Raw genomic sequence first — 27,132 nt, 5'->3', positions numbered from 1 at the left:
TGAAAAAGAGTAGGTCAAATTCATACAAGAAAGAATGGCGACAGCACAAAGCAGGCAAAAAAGTTATGTCATCGTAAGGAGAAGGCAATTGACCTTTGAGGAAGAAGATTGGGTGTACCTCAAGGTTTTGCCCATGAAAGGAGTAAAATGGTTTGGCTTGAAAGGAAAAATGAGCCCAAGGTACATCGGGCCCTATCAAATATTGAAGAAAATAGGTCCGATAACGTACAAAGTGGCATTACCTATAGAATATGAGTGGGTGCATAACATGTTTCATGTCTCCTCATTAAGGAAGAGTTATGGGAACCAACAACCTTGAATAGTCAACCCCAATCAGGTTCAACTGCAACTAGATCTTGCTTATGAGGAGAAACTACCACGAAGCACGGACCAGAAAGAATAGAGGCTATGGCTCAAAATCTTACCCTTGGTGAAAGTATAGAGGGGAAACTTAGGGAACAAGGAGTTCACTTAGGAAAGCAAGAAGGTCACACAGGAGCAATTCCCCCATTTATTTGAGACACACTAATTGATTTGGCACAAATTAAGTGAGGATAACTTGGTCATTTAAAAGGCAAGAACATGGTTATATTAACCTTTGAACTACCTATTCTATTTGCAACACTTAGAAATCTAAAATCTCCATCATGGTATGAGAAAATAGGACTACACGAAAAATATCCATACCATCGGAAGTAATTCTACGTTTTATGGAAGGGCAATGCGAAGTAGCATGAAAGGAGAGGGAAAGCCGGCAAAATGAGGAAAGCCACTTGGATGAAAAGGACCATTAGAGGGCTAGGGCCCTAATTGCAGAGATATTGAATCACGCTGACGAGGCCATGAGACAACATGGAGAGAAACGGACTGTCCAAGAACGTGATGGTCAAGAGGAGAACAAAGGTGAAGTCTCATGACACTGAATCTAGAAGATGAGTTAGAAGAATGAAGAGCAGCATGGACAGAGGCTACAGAAGTAGCTGACGAAGGATACAAGGGAATGAAACCCTTAATCCAATGGTAGATGATAAGGGTCAAAGGGTGGACAAAAGACTGAGTGTACTACCACCATGACCGACATCGACAAATATGGATTAAGGATGCCCTGCCTCGGGTACATACCTCACAATTCCACTGTAAGGGATAGTCCTCAAGAAAGTACAAGGATGAAATTTCCTGTTAAGGAGGGAAGGATGTGAGGACTGCACCAAAGCAAGGTCCCCTCCCATAATTAAAATAGTAGCAACAATGAGGTAGCTAGGCAAGCAAACTACAACTAGTTTAAGAGTAAGGTGAATAGCATGATGTAGAAAGCTTGACAAACAAGATTCAACATCAAGCTATGAAGGGTGGTTCGCCCGACACTAGGTGAGCGGATGATGTGCTGACTATACCAAGGTGAGCAACAAGGAAGGAAAAGTTTGATGTAGACGTGGGAGCTCTCCAAGATAACATAGAGGAGTTCAGAGGGTAGTAAATGTCTTACCTAGAGGCCCATACTCTAGAAGTGATGTCATATCTTGAGTGAGCCTATGGAAAAAAAGATTATGAACGTGCAGGCCATAGCGTCTGGTCTTAAAAGGTATGGTCCATGGACATTTGGGAAACTTTTATTAAGGGAAAGATTGCGGGATTGGACACAAGGCAAGTGGCAGTAATGTGCATGCCTTGTCCCATCAGTTAGTTGGTTTCTTCAAGTCTAGAGGGCAAATGGATGGTTGAAATCGAAGGTCTCTCATTCAAGCACACTAAGAATTAGAAGAGCTTTAGGATTGTAACTAATTGTCCCACCATATAAAAGGCATTTGGAAAAAAGCTGAAATCTCACTTTTGAGATTAAAAAAAAAAAGGTGTTTACTCTTTCTTCTAGTTAGAGTCATAAAGAAAGCAAGTGACTTCAAAGCTAACGACGAAAGGATCGGTACTAGCTCTACCATAGTATTTGAAATATTGTTAAGTTTGGTTAGCTCCTACAACCATACTAGGAATGTGGAGTAAATGTTTGTGAGTATATTATAACTTTAGGGTTTGCATATTCTGTATCTCACCTCTTTCTTATATGAAAGTATATTATTCTTCATTAAGTTTATTGAATATCCTTACATTGTGATTTTGAGATGATAAGTTTTGAACGATTTGAACTGATGATAAGTGAGATTCTAATCATCATGGATGGGTTGAGGAGTTCCTGCGCCATTCTTACAATACGTTGCCACGAGTTTCATACTAGTAGAGGGATTGCCCGTGATGACAAGGGTAGAACATTTTCATATTGGCCTCACTTGATAACAAGGGTAGAGAGAGTCCTCGGATTGATTATGTGTGGTATCCTTGTGTGTGTTGACTGATTAGAGTGATTTCCTGAGTCGAATGGGTTGGATTTGTTGAGTGAACTCATACATTGACCAGGTAAAGTAATTCCTTGTGTCGAATAGGTGGAGTGATTTTCCGTGAGTACTTATATAATGGGAGATTATGGACTTTATTTGATTTTCTTAGAGGTTGATTCCTCTCCATACTTGAGATTTCTTCAGATGGTGATACTTCGCCATGACTATGAAGACATATGTTTCTACCTAGAGGGTGGTTCTTCTTCATGCATAAATGTATTCACAGATTTATTTACATGAAACAATGCATGTATATTCATCTCTATTGTTTCTCATTGTTAGTACTATCATGGGTTTTAGCCTAGTAGGATTTCTTAGAAGTCTCACAGTGGTGGTACCACCTACAGTTTTGTTTACCGAAGCTGTAGATCTTGATGCAAATTTAGCTTATGCATATTTTCTCGAGGAAGAAGGACCAGCCCATTCCAAGAAGTAGTTACGGAACCTATCTCCGATTAGTAATTATTTGTATTTGTTGAGATGTTTATTTTGATTAGGCAATGAACTATGTATGGTTTGTTATGTTTCAATGTAAGTGATTAACTAATGATAGTGTATACTATTATTTAGAAAGAAGTGATAATGACATATGGATATTACAATTAATCGAGGATTTTCTTTGTACCTATCTCTAGTACATTTAGTATTAGTTTTTGACTGATCCCTTTACATATACGCTGTGATTTATTACACCTAGCGTGTGCTTATTTCCTGAACACATGCTCTCTCCTGTGTTATGGATTGGGATGTTGTCGACCTACTGGCATCCCTAGCACTACAGACCCTCACTGGGTGTATTACCAAGGGTCGAGGCACCACATTAAAAATTCTAGGTCCCATCAAGATTACACAAACTTGAAGAAAACAAAGAAATAATGAAACATTTGTTCATTTTGCCACACATGTTCTGGCTGAGAAGTTAGGTTGAGCATAAACAACTATATGATGGTCTTGTGTTCCAAACATAATCGACGCAAGAACACAAAATCATAACCAAATTTGCAACTCAAAAATAGAAGGGATGGCTAACTGGAAACCATATTTTGGTTGCTTCAACGAAATGTCTTTGGAAAAGCCACTACCTCCTTCTTCTGGATTTGCTGCCTAGTTCGATATAATAAGGGTTATTCCCAATAAATTCTATTCACCATAATTTCAAAATCTTACACTAATAACAATGCAACATGACATATAGCTTGAGGAACTTGTAACTTCCAAGAAGTTCCATAGGTACTTAAAAACTCTAAGCTGAAGCTAGAGAAGAGCTAGTTCTTATCAGTAATATGCACTTAGTGCAAGTGCAGAGACCAGAAATTGACCTTTGCTTCGCATGTGAAGGTGTACCATGTTTCAAATGGTTGTATTTGAGGCAACAATTGAGAGTGAGATGGGAGTGTGGTTTGTGGCATTACTTGCATCTTTTCGAATAAAGAACTTTTTTTTAAGTATCTATTTGGATACAAAACTATTAATACATTATATGGCATTTCTAGTGAAGGGCCATTTTTGGAAAGAGCTCTGCTAGGGTCTCTTTCTCTTTGGAGTCATACAGTTACAAATATGTAGGGCTGCATGGCAGTCGCAGTTACTAATGCTTGGTGACGTTCCTTTGCAAAACTCGTTGCAGCTGTGCCTCAGCCTCTTCCAGAGGTTTCCATCCATTCTTGTATGCCGAAGAGCATTGACTGCGTGTTGTATTTTCAGTTCTCGAAAGAGGAGATTCACGTTTGGCTGATCCCTTCAAGTATTCCATAGTCCTGAAGTTCCTTAGAAACCATCCCTCATTGGATGCCATTAGAGCTTTCATACGCTGCCGATGGGGTCTAGAATGTACCCCAGTGGTCTCTACTATGCGGCGTCCATGTAACGTATTTGTTCGCTTATCATCTGAGGATGATTTTCTAAAAGCCCTGTCTCGTGAAGCTTACGACATCGATGGCGTATTCTACCGTACTTTCCACTGGACACCAAATTTCAGTGAAGATGAGGAGCCCTCCCTGGTTCTGGATTGGATAGTGCTGCCAGGTTTGCCTCCTAATTTCTATCATGAGTCTTTTTTATGTATATTCACTACACCCATTGGTAAGTTCATCAGAAGAGACAATCTGACTCGTTGTGTGACTCGCATGGAGGGAGCTTGGCTATGTGTGGAGATGGATGTGGCTGTTCAACCGATTCAATTTTTCTGGATTGGGGTCCTTGGTATGCCTTCGAACCGTAAACAAGATATTATATATGAAATACTTCTTGCTTTTTGTGCTAGATGCAAAGTGCAGGGACATAGTTCTAGTACGTGTTGTGCTAGGAAGGCTATGAATGGGGAGAAATTCTGGGTTTAAAAAAATAGAATCCTATTGGGGAGGTTTTGAAGGCTAAGGCCCATGAGATTGAGATAGTTGATCAAAATGTTGTGATTCAAAATGCATCAGAGAAGGATCTGGAGGCAGGGGTCCATCGACTATTTAGCAGGATAGGAGTTTGGTGATGGTTTCTAACATGGCTGGTCTGATGAAGGTTATTAATGAGCTCTCGTTGGTGCAACAGCAACCTCCATCATCTGACCTACAGATGGGTGCCTTTTTTAGGGTTCAACCTAGTGACGCTCTGTTGGTAAAGATTTAGAGTGACGTTTCTAAGGTTAATGGTCAGTCTGGTAAGGTTGTTGGCTCACGTACGTTGGTTCTGTCCATTACTAATGAGTTGCAAAATTAATATTCTTCCATTGGTGCAGTCTAAGGTCCCTCCGTTGGTGCAGACGTGTCTTATGGTTCCTTTACAGGATACTCTTACCAATCAATGTCCCGAGATAGTAACCGATGCAAAGGAAGTGCGTCCTAAAGTAGGGGCTTCTCTATATGCCGCAGAGGCTCAAGAGTCCGAAAGCCAGTGATGAACTTCTTCCGGAAGGGATCTCGATTTCAGATCCTAAGCCTGAACTAGATTCAGATGTCTTGCCCCAAGAGAAAGACTATCACACGGAGTCGGAGGGGGATCTAGCCGCTAAGAGAACATAAAACAAAAAATAGTTTGAGAAAGTCAGGAGTTCTACCCGAGTTCACACTCGAACCACTAAATTTTCTTTATGATTGGTTCCATCTTTGTATGGAATATTAGAGGGATTTGAACCTCTAAAGGTTGGTTAAAGAAAAACTGGTTATTGTTGTTTTAATGGAACATTTTACTAGCTTTGATCAAGCTCACAGTTTGATGAGGTGTTCAAATTTTGAGAATGGTATGTCGAATGAAGCTGTTGGTGGGAAAGTTTGGTTATTTTGGAATAATGTTGTAGTGGTTTGTGAAAAAGCAGTGGTTCTACCCAACACTACACCTAGAGGGGGGGTGAATAGGTGTAATCTAATTTTTATGGCCTTTTGAAAATTAGACAAACAATCAGTTAATAAATGAATCAAATAACACAAATAATCAACACATGATTTTGATCACGGAGTGGAAACTCATTTGAAGAACATCTTCAAAATCTAAAACCACTCCGGGTGTAAGGCACCACCTCAAATCCACTATAGAAATTTTAGTTTGTTACAACCAATTTAGAGACACTCACAAAACCTTTGTAGTAGCTAAACTTGGCTTGCAACACTACAAGTGACCCACTCGATCTCTACACGCATGTAGTATCGGAACTCCGACCTTCCTATAGCTTCCCACGAGAACCTCTCGATCTCTGCATCAATGGCAGCTCCGGACTCTTCCGGCCAACAAAAATGTCCACTTCAATGGACTCAAGTAAGAGTTGATTTTGAATGTGTTATGGTGGAGAAATGTTTATCCAAGAGAGAATCAACCAAATGGGGGAGAGTTTGCTCTAAGAAGATCTTGGAGGCCCTTAGGGTTTTTGCTTTGATTCTCCACACATAGAACAAAAGTTAACCTATTCTATTTATAGTTCCCATCAAATGAGGCGTTCAAAACTCTACATTGTAAGTGATCTGGAACATTGGCTCGAGCGAAGGTCGAGCGCCACAATCTGCCAAAGTTCTCTCGAGCGACCTGTCGAGAGAGTATCGAGTGGTGCAATTTGCCCAAGTTCGCTCGAGCGCTCTGTCGAGCGAGGGTCGAGCGAAGTCACTTTCTCTGACCATTCTTCAAGCCTTTCCACAACAACACTTGTTACAACACTATTTTACACAGGTTTTCACAAGAATATGCCAATACGCTCATTTTTCCCTCAACAATCTCCCCCTTTGGCATTTTTGTGACAAAACCTCTAACCTATACATATGACTTAATCCTAGCACACCCAACTAGATCCATATTCTTGAACATGTTGAAATATTTCTGCACACGCTTAGCAAACGGTGAAACATACCCATTCACATATGTACAAAAACATATTTGCAATTCTCAAATCATAATTCATGAACAGTCATGTCAAGTACAGGTTTTAGAAAAGAAATATTTCATTAAGCAACAAATCAGAGATTGAGTTCAAGAAACATTAGTCAAACAACAGCAGCTAACAAGAGATATAATTCAACAGACATAACCAAAAGCTGCTGTTCCCCAAAAAAAATGTGTTAGTACAAGTAACACTCCACACTCCCCCTGAGGTAACACTCCACACTCCTCCTGAGTTAATACTACTGTACTACTCCCCCTCAACAATATCTCCCCCTTTTTGTCACAAGAGGCCAAGGGTCTCAATCATCACCATCGACATCCTTATCATCCTCATTGAGCTGCCTCTCGATGTCGTTGAAGCGTTGAGTCACAAGTTGCTGCAGGTTATCAACTTTCACCTCAAGGCTGTCGAACCGGGCGTCAAGGCGAGCTAGATACTCAAGTACCTGATGAAGACTGGGCTCCGACGAACCGGGGGCTGAGGAAGATGGCTGAGAGCTGGATGGGGCTGAGGTAGACGGCTGAGAACTAAATGGTCGGGAGCTCGAAGGCTGAGAGGAGGGAGCGGGAGGGTGCTCAACACGGAGAGGGTGTGGAGTTGTGTGAGCACGACTCAGCTGGACCGTCCTACGACCAATAGGGGCCTTAAGTGCAATTCTAGGCTCCTGAGGATGTAAAGCAACAGACTGGGAGAGAGCTAGTCGGGTGATTAAACATGGTAAGGGCAAACCAGTCCGTGTTTTGGAGGACCGATACGCCTCAATAATAACCCGACACAAAAGACTTCCTAGATCAATGGAGACACCATTGATCAAGGCATACAGTAGAAGGGCACGGTCAAGACCCACATCACTATTATGACCAGTAGGATCTAAGTTTGTAAGAACAATCATACTGAGAATGAGGTGATCAGGGGTAAAACGAGCAGTTGAAATAGGGGTTGTCCCTTCCCAACTACTAGGTCGACCACAAAGACAACTAGCAATGACTTGTGGACTGGGAGGAGATGTCCATGAGTAGGAAAACTCGAGATAGGACACACGAGGGGCATTTAGCAGATTTGCTATCATGCCCCGAGTTACTCGGAAAACAACGTTCTGGAGACTGACCTCAAACGAGTCATCAACAGACACGTCATGAATATTAGAGTAAAACTCCCTAACCAACTCCACAGAAGGAGTGGGATGACCAGTGGTCAATGCCTGCCACTGACGAGACTCAAAAATGCAGGGAATGATAATCTCGGTAAGCTCACCTAAAGCCACTTCACGCTCGACTATGGGAGTATGATGCAAGAAGTTCTGAGAATATAACTCCTGAGCTCGGGTACTATGGAAGTGGGCTTGAACGGGTGCAGGGGGGGTTTTGGCGAGGACGAACACGTCGAGACATGGTTTCAGCTGTAGACAGAGTCAACGACGTTAGACAAGGCTAAGGCAAAGTGAAGACGTGATGAATGCATGCCAACCATGCCAACCATGCTGACACAACAATGCCAACCGACAATGCGAGACTCGGTGCATTCCCTATGTCACTCTTCATTTTTCAAATCAATGATAAATGCCTAGTCCAAAGTGTCCCATATGCATGCCAATGCCAACTCATGTGCATGACCAACATGCATGCTAATGCCAACCCATTTGACTCTTATGCAATGACAATGCCAAGCCATTTGCAAGCCAATGCCAACCCAAGTGCAAACCAATGCCAAGCCATTTGCAAGCCAATGCCACTTCTATACTAAAACACCTTCAAACTAAATGCAATCTTAGTTTAGACGATGTCCCAAAACTAGGATAGACATGAAATAGATATGGGAACAATGCTATGCCAATGCATGATGAAAAAGAGAAAACAAACTTCATTGAGGCATTTTACCAAATACTTGGAGTGCATCCAAGTGAGAAACTCGGGTATAGACCCATGGGAGTTTCAAAAGCCTCCTAAATACAACCAAACAAGTAGCCAGCACTCCAAAGGAGTTTCAATAAACCAAATAAAAGGAACAATTTCAAGAAAAACATTCAAAGAACCCCAATCCGAACACCATATTCAAACCACACGGAAATACCCAAAATAAAATCACCAAATCATGAAAATACAAAAGAGAAAGGGCTTTACCTTGATTTGGAGATGATTTCGGAAGGAAAACACAAGATTAAACGAAGAAATTTGAGAAAACGAAGAAGAAAAACGCACGGGAGGGGGAAAAACTCGAAACAGAGCACTGTGCTCGAGCGGCGCTCGACTTTTATAACAGGCGTTCGCTCGAGCGAACTTAAAACCCTCGAGCAGCTGTCGAGCGGTTTGCGCTCGAGCGGGGTCGAGTGAGTGTCGAGCGAGACCACCAGAAAAGCACATTTTGCCCAGTTTTGAAGTACACAACACTCACATGACTTGGACAAATACTGGGAATGTCAATTTTCACACCAAGAGTACATATCAAATGTAGAGGAGCATCATATTCCCATAAAACATGCAGTTAAAAACAAAGTAACACAAGTAATATAGACGTGCGTGTTTAAAGCGGTCCTTGCTCAATTAAGAAATTTCAACCGTAAGGCGTGAACGGGGTTGGGCTGAACATGAAACCATAAGTGCTTGGGAAGCTCATTTAAGATACAAAAAGTCAAACCCAATGCTGCTAGGACCTAAATCTTTCTGTTTAAATACTTGTTTCAGTATGTTCAAGAAAACAGAAAACTTATTCTATTTTTCACCCCCCCCTTTTTTTTATTACAACTTCACTTTTTCTTTTCCTTTTTAGATACATATTTTACAAACGAACCATGATGAGGTCATCTAGCCCGTTGTCAATTCTGTATGAAGATAGAGCTTCCTACCACTTTTGATTGCCTCCCCAATAAACTCACAAGTGGTGAAATGTCAATTGACCGAGTTTGGAGTGAAGTGTGTGATGCCAGTCACAGATTACACGAGATACTCATGTTCCAAACCTTTGTAAAACATAGGTATATGATACAAATCTCAAAAGATACATGCACCTAGATTTTCCACTATTATATAGCGCAATCATGGAGTGCATGTAGGGGCAACAATCAATGACAATGAAACTAAACAACTAACAAATACAACCCAAACATCAACAAAAAAAAAATGAAAGTGTATGAACAGCATGTAATGCATGTTATGTATGTAATGCATACCTGTCAGTCTACCGCACCAAAGCCATGTGTGGCTTGCATATTTCCCTTTTGGATGATCCACCTTGGTATCCATTTTCTTGAGAATGGCTTTTCAATTCTCTTGGTATGCCTCCTAAGCTCAAAACAATTTGGTCGGATGTGACCAATCTTACCACAATGATGACACACGGGGCTTGCTTTGTGAACCCTTTGTCTCAAGAAAGTTGAGACATTCTTGGGGTCATTCATGTAATTTTTACCCCTTCCAGAAGGATAAGCAGTTCTACTATTAATGAATGCAGGAGCGTGCACAAAATGACTCATTAATTTAAAACAGTTTGATCTAATATGGCCTAACTTCCCACAGTGATGACATATGGGGTTCACGTTGCGAGCGCCTTGTCTTTTGGGAGGAGGAACAAACTTTTGCGCTTGCATAGGCTTCTTACCCTTTTAAGATGGATGAGCCTTCCTTTTCTCAGTCATTTCAGGAACAAACACTGTGGTTCTCACATTTTTACAAAAGGCTTTTGAGCTTGAAGGAGCATCAGGATTCTCTTCAAAATAGCCTAAACCACTCTTATCACTAGAGGACTTTCCTAAACTTAGGAGTTTGTCAAGCTGGTTTGTCCCAATGGAGAATTTATGCAACTTAGTATTTAACAAAGTTAGCTCATTTTCATGAGTTGTCACTTTATCTTCCAAAGTCACATTCCTCTTTTGTAACTCATCTGTTAGACCAATGGCTTCTCTTAGTTTGCCTTGAAGTCCTTCATTTTCTCTTTTGCATAAATCTATTTCCTCAATATGTGCTTTATTGAGTTTCCTCAATTTCACACATTCCTTATACAACTTTTCATAGATTTCCTGCAAATCATCTTCATCCCCGGATTCATTTTCAGAAACACTCTCAATTTCAACCACAGATTCACTACTATGACTTTTCCCTACAACAGAGGAAGTGAAAGCCATGTAGTTGAGATTTTTCTTCCTGTGAGAACTCTCTTGTGAGTCACTTGACTCAGACTCACTATCAGTCAAGGAAGCAGCATTAGCTTTCTCTTTGGCCTTTTTGTAATTCGCACACTCAAGTCGAATGTGACCAAAACCATGACATTCATGGCACTGAATATTGTCATTGACAGCTCTAGTTTCTCGCTTATACCTCCCTTCTCGGTTTTTTGAACTAGAACCTCCATTGAAACCCTTGAACCTTCTCTTCTCCTGTCTTGGGTTTTTCTGGGCAAACATCTTCCTGAATTTTTTAGCATAAAATGCTATCTCCTTGTCACTCATGGCAAGTTCGTCAGAAGATTCACCAGACTCCTCTCTAATAGCATTGAGGGCTATGGACTTGTTTTTCTTATCCATAGGAAGAGTATGCTCATAGGTTTGTAAGGAACCCACCAACTCTTCAATTCTCATGTTGTCCAAGTCTTTGCTTTCTTCTATTGCAGTAACTTTGGGACGAAACCTCTCAGGAAGAGATCTAAGGACTTTTCTCACAATTTTGTCCTCAGGAATTCTATCCCCTAAATTAAAACGAGAATTGACAATATCATTAAGTTTGCTATAGAAGCCATCAAAAGTTTCATCATCCTTCATCCTAAGTTCTTCAAAGTTGGTGGTCAGCATTTGAAGTTTAGAATTCTTTACAGCCTTGGTACCTTCATGGGTAACCTCAAGAATGTCTCATGCCTCTTTGCATCCTTCATCCTAAGTTCTTCAAAGTTGGTGGTCAGCATTTGAAATTTAGAATTCTTTACAGCTTTGGTACCTTCATGGGTAACCTCAAGAATGTCCCATGCCTCTTTGCAATTTCCACACATGGAGATTCTCTTGAACTCCTCCTGGGACACGGCCATGAACATTGCATTCAAGCCTTCGCTATTCCAACTACACTCATTGGCTTCATCCCTAGAGTAATTTTTCACACTCTTGGGGGTTTGGACTCCTTCAATAACTACAACCAGTTCTTTCCATCCCTTTATTATGGAAGCCCACACTCGTTCATCCACAGACTTAAGGAAAGCTGTCATTCGAACTTTCCAATACACATAGTTGCTTCCATCAAAAAATGGTTGAGAAGTGAGTGATTGAGACCTATCCATTTAAACCACTACAGCAGGATCACACTCAGGAACTAAATCCTAGAGGAGTGAACCCGCTCTGATACCAATTAAAAAAGCAGTGGTTCTACCCAACACTACACCTAGAGGGGGGGTAAATAGGTGTAACCTAATTTTTATGGCCTTTTGAAAATTAGACAAACAAGCAGTTGATAAATGAATCAAATAACACAAATAATCAACACATGATTTTGATCACGGAGTGGAAACTCATTTGAAGAACATCTTCAAAATCTAAAACCACTCCGGGTGTAAGGCACCACCTCAAATCCACTATAGAAATTTTAGTTTGTTACAACCAATTTAGAGACACTCACAAAACCTTTGTAGTAGCTAAACTTGGCTTGGAACACCACGAGTGACCCACTCGATCTCTACACGCATGTAGTGTCGGAACTCCGACCTTCCTATAACTTCCCACGAGAACCTCTCGATCTATGCATCGACGGTAGCTCCGGACTCTTCCGGCCAACAAAAATTTCCACTTCAATGGACTCAAGTAAGAGTTGATTTTGAATGTGTTGTGGTGGAGAAATGTTTATCCAAGAGAGAATCAACCAAATGGGGGAGAGTTTGCTCTAAGAAAATCTTGGAGGCCCTTAGGGTTTTTGCTTTGATTCTCCACACATAGAACAGAAGTTAACCTGTTCTATTTATAGTTCCCATCAAATGAGGCGTTCAAAACCCTACATTGTAAGTGATCTGGAACATTGGCTCGAGCGAAGGTCGAGCTCCACAATCTGCCAAAGTTCGCTCTAGCGACCTGTCGAGCGAGTATCGAGCGGTCGACTCTGCCTGAGTTCGCTCGAGCTCAGTGTCGAGTGAGGGTCGAGCTGTTGAACCTGCCTGAGTTTGCTCGAGCGAGGGTCGAGCGGTTGAATCTGCCTGAGTTCGCTCGAGCTGTATGTCGAGCGAAGGTCGAGCGGTGCAATCTGCCCAAGTTCGCTCGAGCGCTCTGTCGAGCGAGGGTCGAGCAAAGTCACTTTCTTTGACCATTCTTCAAGCCTTTCCGCAACAACACTTGTTACAACACTATTTTACACAGGTTTTCACACGAATATGCCAATACGCTCATTTTTCCCTTAACAGTTTGAATTGTTGGCATGAGCTCGCAATTTATTTCAAGTTGTGTTGAGGCTGGAAATCAGGTTTTTTTATGTCATTTCATTTATGCTAAATGTAATCGAAGTGAGAGACATGAGTTATGAGCTGACTTGTGCTCACATCATATTGGAGTCGAGCCTTGTTTATTGCAGATGATTTTATCATTATTCGATTTGACTCTAAAAGGCGAGGTGGTCATCCTAGGCGTCAGGTTGCTATGGATGAATTTAATAGCTAGATTGATCAGGGTGGTTTAATTGATATGAAAACCCAGGGTAGCAAATTTTCCCCTTGCAATGGCCAATAGGGGTTATCCAGGATTTGGGCGAAACTTGATCGGGTGTTCCTTGATGCTACTTTATTGTCCCAATTCTCTAATGCTATGTGTTCTTATCTTCCTAGATCTACATTGGATCATTGCCCGATGCACATTGAATTAATTGTTGACCCATTCTCTTATGGCCCTTCCCTATTTCAGTTTCAGCAAATGTGGGTTGACCATCCAGATTTTTTAGACTGTGTGCAGAGGGTTTTGATGGTTCCTGTGGCTGGCAGGGGTTTATGAAAGCTAGCTACCAAGTTAAAACAGGTTCGGGTCACTTTCCGATAATGGAATAAGAGGGTTTTTTTACATATCTTGAGGAGTAGGTGGAAAGGCTTGAAAGCCAGCTCCAAAATGAGTGGAGTGCCGACGATGACAAGGATTTAATCTTGACCTCTCAGGAATTGTCTTCATGGAGACGTAGGTGGGATATTTGTTTGGCTCATATGGCAAAGTTAAAATGGAAGTTGGAAGGTGATAGGAACTCAAAATTTTTTCATGCTTGTTTGGCAAATAAGAGGCGGAAGCACATTTCTAGCATGAGAGCTGCTGATGGGGCCCTGTTTGAGTCGTCAGAATCCATACATCACGGAGCGGTAGAGTATTTCTCTAGTTTGCTTCAAGTAGATTCTCCTCTTGTTTTTCCAGATCTGTCTTATCTTATCTCACCTGTTATTTCAGATGAAGCTAATGGTCATATTGCTTGTATTCCAAATATGGATGAGATCTTTGTGGTTTTGTCTTCTATTTCTTCTAATAGTTCTCCAGGTCCCGATGGTTTTGGGGCAAGTTTTTTTAAGAGTTGTTGGGAGATTGTTAAAGTGGATATCTTTGAAGCTATTTCAGATTTTTTTTTCCTCTCTAAGAAGCTGCCACGTTTCTACTCGGCCTCTTGGCCTCTTACATTGTCTTAATCCCAAAGGTGGATGTGTCTACTGGGTTTGACAAGTTCAGACCAATTAGCCTCTGTTCAATGTTCTATAAAATTTGTGCTAAAATTCTTGTTAATCGATTGACGGGCCTTCTCCCTAGCATGATCTCTCTCGAGCAATGTGCTTTCATTCTGGGACGCAGCATTTTTGAAAATATTTCCCTTACGTAAGAAATGGTCCATTCTATTAATAAGAAATCTCATGGTGGCAATATTATTCTCAAAGTGGACATGGCGAAAGCGTATGATCGGGTGGATTGGTCTTTCTTGTTAGAGGTCCTTCGTATATTCGGATTTTCAACTCAGGTTTGTGAGTTAATTCGGGCTTGTATTTCTTCTCCACGGTATTCTGTTATGACGAATGGAACCCCTAAGGGTTTTTTTCATAGAGGTCGTGATTTGCACTAGGGGGATCCTCTTTCTCCCTACCTGTTCATTATTTTTCAAGAAGTCCTCTCCAAACTTCATAAGAATAGTGTTGTGGAAAAAAGATGTGGGCAATTTTCTCAAGCCAGAGGTACGACTCAAATCTCACATCTTATATATGCTGATGATGTGGTGATCTTCACGAATGGTAGCACGAGAACTATTTAAGAACTTTTATCTATCTTTCAGAAATATGAGACTTGGTCGGGCCAGAGTATTAATAGAGAAAATATTGCTATTTTTTTTTCTCATAAGATTTCTTCAGGTCATAAGAGAGCTATTAAGCAAATGACTAGGTATTTTCTTTTCCTTTCAAGTATCTAGGAGTGCCTATTATTTCGGGAAGGCTCAAGCAAGTTCATCTGGAGGAGATGATCATAAAATTCCATAATAAAATCAGTGGTTGGAAGATGAAGCTTCTTTCTTAGGGAGGTCGTCTCATCCTCCTGAGGCATGTGCTTTCCAGCATGGCTTTACACTTATTTGTTGTCCTCTAGGTTCCTAAATCTATTATCAACGAGTTTCTGTGTTTAATGAGCACTTTCTTTTGGGGAGAGGCTAGCATGAGAGGTAAGAAAAAATGGGTAGCTTGGAAGAACATGTGTCTTCCAGTGGAAGAAGGTGGTTTAGGTTTGCGCATATGAGGTTTGCTTGGAATTTAATCCAAGGTAAATTCGTTATGGGCTCAGTTTTTCAAAGATAAATATGTGGGGTCTAAACCTTGGCTTCTTATTGATGCGAATAAAGGCGCAAGATTTTGGAAAATGATTGCTAATTGTATTCCTTTGGTTCTCAAAAATTCGAAGTGGCGCCTCAGGGAAGGCAACCTTTTCTTCTAGTATGATAAGTGGTGGGATCGGGGTCCCTTGTATTCTGATCTTCCGGTGGTGGGTAGTCCTTTACTTAAAGTTAAGGAGTGTCAACTGTCTAATTCGTGGGATGTGGAGCTCTTGGTTAGTTTGGTGGGTCAGGAGCATCTTAATTATATTTTGGAATCTTTAGCAGTTTGCAAGGGCGGATCAGATGTATTAGTATGGATGAAGCAAGATAGTGGTTGTTTCTCTACAAAATCAGCATGGGATTGTATACATATTAGAGGCTCTACCATGAATTGGCATTCTTGGATGTGACATAGTCAGCTTCCTTTGAAGGTTTCGGTTTCTATGTGGAAGGCTTGGCATCATGCCTTCAGTGTGGATGATTGTCTCCGTCGTGTAGGGGTGCCGATTGTTTCTAAGTGTGATTGTTGTGATGCAGGTAATTACGAGGATCAAAATCATGTTTTTTCTCGGATGTGGCGCTATTGTGGTGCTATCTTTGGTTTACCACTTCATGGTAATTGGAAAGAGACAGTGTCCCTTTGGTTTCATCGTGCTTCTTCCTCTTCTTAGGTTGGTATTATTGTCGGCCTCCTTCCTTCTTTGCTTTCTTGGTGTCTTTGGTGTCGTAGATGTGTAGCTCGCATGGAAGGTTGTATTGAGCTGTTTAGTTTGGTTTGGCAATCGATTGTTCATATGCTTCACTCAACCTGCCAGGACATACACAAAGTTTCGAAATGCTCTAGGCAGGATTCTTAGATTTTACAATCTTTGCTTATCTCGCCTATTGTTCCCCAAGGCGATGCTTGAGTTTTGTGGCTTGGCGCAAACCCCCTCATGGTCGTTTCAAGTTAAATAATGATGGTAGTAGCTTTGGGAATCCTGAGCTGTCTAGGGCCGGTGGTATTACTAGAGATAACAATGGTAATTTAATTCATGATTTTGCCTTTCCTCTTGGCATTGGTTCAAATAATAGAGCTGAATTATTAGCTCTACCGTATGGCCTTAAAGCTTGTAAAGCTATGAGGATTGGTTACATGGAAGTTGAACTGGACTCGCAAGTGGTGGAAGCAACAAAGATGTGGGGTTTGGCACCTTGAGGATTTTTGGGAGGAGATTCTCAGTCTTTTGGATTTGATGGACTGTTCGGTTTGTCATGTCTTCAGAGAGGGTAATAAAGTTGCTGATTAGCTTGCAAGGTATGGTGCGCTTGGTCATCATATAGAGCAGCAAGTGATTGGGGAAATGCCAAGGTTGCTGAGAGGTTTAATCCGCTTGGACAAGCTGGGTCTCCCCTCATTACGATGCCGCTATGTTTGATTGCTTTTGTTGCTCTTTTTATTGGTTGTTATTGCTTTTTTTTTAGGATTGTTTAGTTTCTTTTTCAAGTGTTTGTTGTCTTTTGTTTTAGGCTTGTTAGAATTTCGTTTCTCATAGGTTTGTATTTTTGCTCTTTTTTGCTAGTTTTGGCACTTGGTTTTGGGTTAGTTTTATAACGCTTTACCTTGTAAGCCCCCAAGTGTAATAATGTTACCACGGTATTCCTCTGCCACAAATGAGGGCTTATTAATAAATTTGGAACGGGACCGCTATGTGTGTGGCTACCGGCTCTTCCTATAAATAAATAAATAAAATTAAAAACATTATATGGCATTTCTATATGACTAATGACAAAAACGCTAGATTAAAGTTAGCCTTTTAAGAATGGAACAAACATGTCCATAGGAATCTATTTCAAAATCTTTCTCAAGTAAGAGATAGAATATTAGCTGCAGAGATTTGCTCCACAAAATTCTAATTCAGATGATGCTTTGCTGAAACTGAAAATTTTGGAGCAGGAATATGATGCTATTCTTTTACGAAAGAAAACTTTCTATAAACAGAAATTTAGAAGTTCTTTATAAAAGAAGAAAAGCTTCCTATTCTTCTCTAAATTTGCCTAATGGGGAGTTATGTTCAAATCCTTCAACTATTCACTCGGCTGCAATCAAGTTTTCTCGGCAACATTTATCTTGTGAACCTGTTGCGTATTCTCTGCTTTGCTGGAGGTTATTCCTAATGTCATTTCTGATATAGATAATCTTCATATGTTGAGGCCACCGTCTCTGGAAGAAGTTAAGAATGCAGTATGTTCTATCCCTCCAGATTTGGCTCCAGGTCCTGATGGCTATACTTCTTCCTTTTTCTGAAGCTGCTGGAACATTATTGCAACTGATCTTCATGAGGCAACCTTGGATTGTTTTTTCATAGGTACTTTTTTGCCTACCCCATCTGCTTTTGCTGAATTTATGCCTACAAGTATGGTATAAAATTACTTCAAAGATCTTGTCTACAAGACTTTCATTGCTAATGCCGAAGTTAATTTCACCTCAACAAGGTGTTTTGTAGAGGGCAGGTTAATAACTGAAAGCCTTGCTGTAGCTCAAGAGCTAACTCATAGTTTGGCAAGAAAACTTAAGAGGGGCTAATGTTATACTAAAAGTGGATATGCCAAAGGCTTGCGACTGAGTTCATTGGTCTTTTATTACTCAGTACTGCAAGTTTTTGGTTTTAATCTACCAGTGTTTCATTATTGCAGTAATGTTATATTGGGCGTAGTTTTTCACTACGCTCTAATGGAGTGATAAATGGTTTTTTCAATGCATCTCAGGGCTTAAGGCACGGAGATCCCTGATCTCCTCTCCTATTCATGTTGAGTGAAGAACCAATTAGCCGAGGCGTGTCCAAAATAGTAAACTCCGCTGTTGTTACTCCTCATTCCATACCTCGAGGATGTCCATTAATTCTCACGTCATGTTTGCTGATGGCATTTTGATTTTAACTAATGGATCGAAGGAAAGTTGAACAATTTTTTATAAAATTTATCTCAAAATATGAAGCTGCTTCTGTCAGAAAATGAATCCCCAGAAAAGCTCTTTCTTCATGCATAAATCCATAACCAGAACCAGAATGTAGTGGCTGCAACAACAGGTTTTGCTGAAGGGTCTTGCCCAACTAAATACTTGGGAGCTCCTCTTTCTTATGGTAAAATTCTCATCTCATATTATGAGCCTCTTTTAGCTAAAGGGAGGAACAAAGTGTCAGGATGGAAAGGTAGACTTCTCTCAGCAGGGGGAAGCTTACTTTAATAAAATATGTTTGAACTTCAATAACCATACATGTATTATCTGTTCTTGCTCTCCAAAGAAAGTTCTGGATTTGTTACATAAAGAATTCTCGGATTTCTAACAAAAGAAAATGGATTTCTTGGTTGAATATATGCAGGCCCATAAATAAAGGTTGTTTGGGTTTTAAGGAACATTCATGATACATTAGCAGCTCTTCAATGCAAACTATCTTGGAGGCTTTCAGCATCTGAGTCTCCATGGGCAAGCTATATGTTTCATATAAAGAATGCTGTTTCTTAGCTCATCCATGTGGAAGTCTATATGTCCTTGCTTGTCTAGAAACCTCTCTCCTACAATTGGGGGAGCTCTCTCTCCGGCCGGTAGAGGTTTTGCTATTGTACGTATGTCCTTCATTAACTCAAGATGTAAGTACTCATGCGGGCTAGAATATTCCAAAGCTATCTGCAATTGGTAGGGCTGAAAGAAAAAACTGAAAAATCGACCAAAGCGACTGGTTTGTCCCGGTTCAATACCGGCTCCGTTCCGAGAATCAAGACCAGTTAAAAACTAATTGGGTCTCAATTTTCTTTAAAAACTGAACTGGACCAAACTAAACCGAACTTAAATATATATTTTAATTTTTATTATATATATTATGCATATTATAAATTATTAACATGAAATTTTAATCTAATTATTTATGCTTCTTTGATATAAACTTACTCTTAAAAATAAATATTAATATTAAGTTATTGATACGTTATTATTTATCCTCACCTATTAACCTACATACTTACATATATAATATGGTGTATATATATTGTATAATTACATTTTTACTTATTTATGCTTCTTTGATATAAACTTACTCTTATAAATGAATATTAATATTAAGTTATTGATACGTTATTATTTATCCTCACGTATTAACTTACATACTTAGATATATAATATGGTGTGTGTATATATATATATATTGTATAATTACATTTTTACAAATTTTGAAGTAACTTACATTTTTACACTTTGGTGGTTGCATTTGCAATTGTTCTAGCGTATTTTTCTTTTTTAAATTTTTTTTATCTTGGCTAATTATTTTTATTTTTTTTTTTATATGCATGTTTTAGGCTTTTAGTTTTAGCCTTTAAAAATGTTTTTGTGCAGTTTTTAATAAGTTTTTTTAGGCATTATTAAATGCATGTTTTACTCAAACTCATTAGTATATTTTGGCTAATTGTTTTTAGCTTTTATTTGGTTAATTGATTGTATACATGTTGTTTTGGCCTCTAAAACTCATATTTAGACAAAACAATTATTCATTTGGGTAAAAAAAAACCAACCAGTCTAACAAGAAAGCACAAAATCAAATCACACATGTTTTTAGCTTTTATTTGGTTAATTGATTTTATGCATGTTGTTTTGGGCTCTAAAACTCATATTTAGACTAAACAATTATTCATTTGGATAAAAAAAACTAACCAGTCTAACAAGAAAGCACAAAAATCAAATCACACATGTAAAACAAAACTAACCAAAATCGAAAGTTCGAGTCTCTTGAATGAACTGATCGGTTTCGATCCTCAGAATTTTAAAATCGATTTAGACTAATTTGACTCAACAATATATCCAAAAACTGGACCGAACTGAAACGATTATACTCTTAAGAATTGGGGGCTAATCTTCAGTTCAAGAGGTTATTCAATATCCTCTTAAGCTAAAGGCTGGAATGAATTTTTGGGTATGGAAACATACTGTTAATTAGGGGTGTAACCATGTCGATTTTGGATAAATTTTGAAATCGAATCGATATATACCGATTTTGAGAATTTAAGAACCAATATATACTAATTCATCACCAAATTCGAAACTTTCGGTTTTTCCAATTTCAATCTGGTTATGCTTGGTTTTTCTTATTTACCATTTACACATGTAGCACTACATAAGTTGAGATTTCAGAGCAAGTTCCTCTAATACTTATTCTACTCAAAAGTAAGTTTATGCTAATAGCTTAATATTAGTGTTCATGTTTAAGATTAAATTTTCATGTTATATTAATTTTATGATAGAAGTTTAAAATTTATATGTTATATCAAATATTATATTAATCTTATAAAAATAAGCAATAAGATTAAAAATTTATATTATATTAATTAGCAATATAATTAGCATATATACAATATAATATAAAAAATTATATAAAAAATAATTATATAATATAAAAATTAAAAAATATATATCGCTCTATTCGGTTCAAACCAATTTTTGAAAATATAAAAAATTGGTAACAAATCGATTTTGATCCGATTTCAATTCTTAAAAACCAGAATCAAATCCGACCCGTTACGAACTATACCGAACCACCACAACAACTAATGGGGAGTCTAGTTCTAAATCAGTTTCGGATCTTTTAAGGTCCAATTATTCACAATCTTCCCATGGGCTAAACATAATTGGAACCCTATGATTATCTAGACTAAAACTTGGCTTGCTTTTATGTTACCAATTGGAAGTGACGGATCCTATAGTTGAAACAGATTCCACCCTTCTAGTACATTGGCTACACAACCAGAAAAATACCCTAAAGTCAGATTTTCGAACTCTGGCATGAATTCCTCACCTTTTATTCAACATGTTTGAATTTCAGTTTGCAGTATGTTTGCCGTGAAGGGAATGGATTGGTGAATAGCCAATTTACCTCATTTTCCACATTAGTTTTTTCTTTTCTCCATTATAGTTAATAGTTTTAAATGAATGCATATAATTTTTAAAAAAATAGATTGCATCGTTATACTTTTAGAAGGCCCTGTTATTTGAATTTTTGCTTGCAACCACCATGGCATTCTAAAGCTGTGAAATGCATTCAATCGTCAAAAGTGAGATTGTCAATAAAATTAAATTTCAGAATACCATGTGATATCCTACATGATGTGAGGATAAGGTAAGTGGTGTATGAAATCCCAAAAAGAAAAGCTCTTGTTTTTTATAATGTTCCAATTGAACTCCAATTGTATCATTAACTAATCGTTTTGAAATATAGACCATACGATTTGGACTTTCCATTGGGGGCATTACACACCATCAATCTCCTAAGAAAATACGACAATAATGACACCATCATACCACCCAAATCCAATTGGGTTGGGGAAAAAAAGTTAGGACCAGTAACTATACGATAGAAACACATGCAAAGATTGCATAAACGAAGGGGATCACCAATTCTTACCTATGAACAAAGCATTAAATCAGAGGTCAAGGTTCTTTTGTTTCCACGAAAAAGTCAGACCTATCTTGACCACAAAGCTGTCAACTGATGCAATGGCCTTGAAGTGAGTCTATTAGAAAACAATCGTTGATAAGCCTACATGCAATTTTGTTCTAAAAGATAATTGGATTCTGAAAAAGAAAAGGAGAGGAGAAAGGGCTGAAAGAGAAGAACATTCCACTAACGGAGAACTGCCTAAAATAAGTCAAGGTCGGTTTTTTTTTTCTCTCTCTCTCTCTCTTTTTTTTTTTTAATGGAAAATAGATTTCATTTCATTCAATGAAATTGAAATTACAGTTGTGACTGATAAATACAGGAAAACCCATATTACAAACCAAACTACTTATCTCCTTTTCTTTTTCTTTTTTAATAAATGAACCAGAACCTCGCTAAGATAGGGAAGGGACCCCTTAGAACCATCCATGAGAAGAAAACCCGGGAGACACGACCCCACCCATAAAAACGATGTATAAGGCAATCAAGGGGAACTTACAATTCGGAATCGAACCCAAGATAGCTTACTATAACACTTCAAAACATTGGGAATATGAATGACCAAAATAGATGGGGCAGGTAGTCAAAGGTGCTAAGTCCCACATTGACTACATGTAATGTAATGCCCCAGATTTAATATAACAGGATAATGAATGGGATTTCACATTGTTTGGGAGGGAGGGAGGCAGGAGCCCGTGCAATTTAAATTGATTCCATGGAGCAATCATAAGTCTTGAATAGTTTTTTTGAAGTATAGACATAAATATGGCTTAAACTTTCCTAGGATCATTACATATTAGGTGGAAGTGCTTTATAGGCGATTCTAAACAAGCTTGATTGACTAGTCTTTTGGGGTTATAGCTTATACACGACTAGCTCTTTCTTTGAGTAGTTACATATTGTATCAGAGAGATTGTATGGCCATGTGATCTTGGATGACTGCTTTACATGACGTTAACGTAGGAGTTTGAAACACCAAAGTAGACATTGGAAAATGAATAACTCATAGTGTGGGTAGGTTATGAAGGTATTCATGCGTGCAAGTCCCACATTTGTTCTTTGTGAAACTAGGCCTTATGGTGATTCTAGCAAAGCCTAAAATTGACTGGTCTTTTCAGGATTATATGCTTTATAAAGGTATTCCCAGGTCCGCCCTTTTGACTACTAGGCTGCACCCTGCACAGTAAGCTAAAATCTAATAACCCTTATACACAAAAAATTTTGGGCTCTACCTCACCTGCAACCAAAGTTGGAGCCGAACCATTCAGTAAGGCTTGTCCTAAGAAGGTGGTAGGAGGTTCCACTACACATAGAAGCACATAAATCATGGATAATTTCTAATACTAGAATCAATTTTATGGCCAAAAATGGAATGCAAAAAGATTTCCAGATTATTTCGGATAATCTGAGCAATACAGTAAAACAACCAACACAGACTGATACATTCCTCCCATACCCCATTGTCTGTGCAGTATATGTTCAGATGCTCAAATACTCTTTTTTTTTTTTAAATAAATAAAAGGTGGAATAAAGGCAAAGATTAAAGATGCTCGGCTACTCTTTATCTATGCATAGTGTTTTCAATGCCCTAGTGGATAATACTACCGATGTAAGTGAGTTAATGACCGCCTTCTTGTCATCAAAACGGGGTGTAACTTCAATTTTGAAAGGCCTATGATTGTATATCTATTCTAATAACGTGATTGTCAAGGCCCTAGATTCACAAAAATTAAAATTGAGAACAATAAAAAGCTTGGATAAAGGTCTAGGAATTAAATGGTGAGCGGTAATTCATAACTAAAACATATGCAAACAACCTAAGGATATAACAAATGGGAGATCTAAAAAATCTTAACACTCTTAACCAAAATGAGAGTAGAAACTCCTAATAAAAATATAATATTATTAAATATATAAAAGACAATATTAATGACGCAGCTCATAATAGTAGATAATCAGTCCACCAAGCTAAATATCAAAGTCGGTTAATTCAAACTTGAAGAAGAGAGCTGCTCGGTTAGAGAAACTAATGCCGCAGTCATTAGTTGATAACAACATGTCAACATCCCTAATTCTTATCCGAACTACACCACATCTGTGTTAGGCAGACTGAAAAAATGGATCGAACAGCCGATCACCAAGTCAAAACCAGCACAAAATATAAAATCATCGTGTGTATAACCCCAATAATTAAAAAGTAAGCATTAAGAAACTAAAGATCAAAATGGTTAGAAAAAAGAGAGAATATGTACTATTACTCTTTTTTCTTCATAATCAAGCTACGTCAGGGCACTCTTTGGCAAGGTGTCCTTGTTTCCCACAGTTGAAACAGCCTCTCCTTCCTCCGCCGCCACCGCCACCACTGAACCTCCCGGAAACGCCGTTGTTGCGGCAATCCCTAGCAAGGTGACCGAATCCCCCACATGAAAAGCATGCGCCACCGCCAGCACTACCGCCACCCCTGCAGTCCCTTGCCAAGTGTCCGAACCCACCACAGGTATAACACGCGCCACCACCACCGCCGCCGCCATTGTTTCCGTTAGGACAGTCCCTAGCCATGTGCCCAACCTCACCACAATTGAAACAGCCACCGCCGCCGCCGCCGCCGCTGTTCCCTTTGTAACAATCCCTGGCCAGGTGCCTAGGATCGCCACAATTGTAACAACCGCCGCTTCTCCAACCTCCACCACCTCCGCGTCCGGACCGTATGTAACCGTCCTTCTTGTTGCCCTGGAGGGGAGATCCGTCGGGACCGGTGACATTCACGGCCTTGGTTCTCTCGTTAACGCCGAGCTCGATCTGGAACTCGACGCGCTCGCCCTCAGCCAGGCTACGAAAACCCTCGCATTTGATGGCGGACTGATGGACGAACAGATCTTCTCCTCCGTCGTCGGGCGTGATGAACCCGAAACCCTTGACATCGTTGAACCATCGTACCACACCAGTCGATCTCTCTTCCGCCATTGGATCGAAACCCTAACCCTTAACTAATACGTAAGGCCACAGACGAGTGCCTTAAATTTATATGCACAACCTCTAGAAGCAAAAACCCTAAACGCATACGATTCTCTCCAACATTCTCTACAACGCTTGCGCCTTCTCCGAATAGGAAAATGACAGCGTCACTACTCTTTTACTATTTATTTACTACTTATTTTATATTTAATTTTTTATTTTACTTAATGTTTAAGGAAGTGATTATTAATAAAATTATATATTTTTTTAATTTTTCTTAATGGCTAAAGAGGTTAAAAAAATACTTAAAAGAAAATGATAAAAAAATAAAAAAATCCTAATAACTTATAAGTAGCATATGGGTCTTCTAGCCATTAAGAAAAAATTAAAAAAACATATAATTTTATTAATAATCACTTCCTTAAACATTAAGTAAAATAAAAAATTTAAAAAAATAAATACAAAATGAGTAATAAATAAGTAGTAAAAGAGTAGTAACCCTGTCATTTTTCTCCAAATATACTGCTTTCCTTTCACGAATACATCTGGCGTGCTTTCATCTATGATAGCTAACCGTGGAGCCTCATTATTCTTTTAAGAATTTTTAATTAATATAATTAATTTATTGTAGGGTGTAACCGGTTCGATTTTGTAAAATTTTTAGAACCGAACCTATTACACCGATTTTATATTTTTAAGAACCGATTTCATATTAGTTACTTTTCTAAATCGATACTTTTAATTTTATCGATTTCGGTCCAATTCGGTTCGATTTTTCAATTTTAATCAAATATCAATTTATATTAATATATCATAGTATTATAGTATTACTACTATAAATTATAATATTATGCTAATATCATAGTATAATACTAATATATATCATAGTATCATACTATACTAATATCATAGTATTAAATCTAACATATTAAGTTGAGTAATGACATATACCACACTACCATCTTACTTATATTCTAATATATATGATGTGACATATTTAATATCATTTGATGATAAAAAAATATGCAATAAATAATCATTCAATTGTGACAAATGTGTCACATCTTACTTAGGGAGATGATAGTATGGTATATAGAATTTTCCTATTAAGTTAACTATATTATGCTATAACTCTTATTCCAAAGAAGACAAGTTAATAAAATCTAGCTTTCGAGCTATCAATCACACATCATAACCCTTATTCCAAAGAAGAACTCCCCTTTGAAGGTCATTGATTATAGGCCTATTAGTCTTTGTAATGTATACTACAAGATCATAGCTAAGGTCATTACAAAAAGATTAAAATCCATCTTGCCAAAACTAATCTCAGACACCCAAAGTGCTTTTGTTCCAGGAAGAATGATCTCAGACAACACTATAGTGGCTTATGAACTCCTGCACTTAATGCAAAACAGAAGGAAAAATCATAAAGAAGCTTTCATGGCCCTCAAGTTTGATATGAGCAAGGCCTATGATAAGCTAGAGTGGAGCTTCATTCATCAAGTGCTTCAGCAGATGGACTTTGATAGAGAGTGAACTGATCTTATCATGCAATGTATTGGAACTGTGACTTATCCAATCCTCATCAATGGCATCCCTCAACCAACCTTTAAACCTTCAAGGGGTATACGCCAAGGAGACCCCCTTTCCCCATATTATTCATTCTGTGCTCAAAAATCCTCTCCTTGGCACTGAACATGGCTAAACAACAAGGCTCAATATCTGGTTTCCCTCTTTCTAGAGGCTCATTAACTGTCAATCACTTATTTTTTGCAGACGATAGTCTGGTCTTTTGTAAGGCACATCAGCAGGAATGGACCAATCTTCAACTCATCCTCAATTCTTATGAAGCAAGCTTTGGTCAGAGACTGAACTTGGATAAATCCTCAATTTATTTCAGCAAGAATACAAGCCAAGCAGCCCAAAATTTCATACTGACCTCGGCTGGGATTAAAGCATCGGGTCCATTTGAAAAGTACTTAGGATTACCTTCTTATGTGGGCAAGAGCAAGGGTAGAGCTTTTACTCCCATCTTGGACAGAATCAAAGCTCAAATGAGCAGTTGGAAAACAAACTTGTTATCCTCAGCAGGAAAAGAAGTCTTACTAAAGTCAGTTATTCAATCCATTCCCACGTATTGCATGGAAATTTTCCTAATTCCCAAGGGAATACTGAGAAACATTAATAAA

At 38.8% G+C, this 27,132-nt stretch overlaps 1 protein-coding gene and 1 long non-coding RNA gene across 2 annotated transcripts; one reads left to right on the top strand and one right to left on the bottom strand.

Moving 5' to 3' along the window:
* Positions 1–17,342: 17,342 nt before the first annotated feature.
* Positions 17,343–19,340, top strand: LOC122317056. The gene is made up of 3 exons (XR_006244367.1): positions 17,343–17,875; positions 18,276–18,649; positions 18,890–19,340. It is a non-coding gene; the product is annotated as an uncharacterized LOC122317056 (long non-coding RNA).
* A 4,665-nt stretch (positions 19,341–24,005) lies between these two features.
* LOC122314672 (cold shock protein 1-like) lies at positions 24,006–25,110 on the bottom strand. The gene has a single exon (XM_043130167.1). It carries the CDS (start codon positions 24,950–24,952, stop codon positions 24,263–24,265), a length of 690 nt encoding a protein of 229 aa, XP_042986101.1. The 5' UTR covers positions 24,953–25,110; the 3' UTR covers positions 24,006–24,262.
* Between the last annotated feature and the right edge of the window lie 2,022 nt (positions 25,111–27,132).

This window comes from Carya illinoinensis, chromosome 7 (genome assembly GCF_018687715.1).
Source record: "Carya illinoinensis cultivar Pawnee chromosome 7, C.illinoinensisPawnee_v1, whole genome shotgun sequence".
In the NCBI taxonomy this organism is placed as follows: Eukaryota; Viridiplantae; Streptophyta; class Magnoliopsida; order Fagales; family Juglandaceae; genus Carya; species Carya illinoinensis.
Note: the sequence above shows the minus strand (reverse complement) of the source record. Positions and strands in the feature narration are given on the sequence as shown.

Excerpts from the sequence above, each read along its gene's own strand:
- LOC122314672 (XM_043130167.1), bottom strand. The coding sequence starts at position 24,952 with ATGGCGGAAGAGAGATCGACTGGTGTGGTACGATGGTTCAACGATGTC.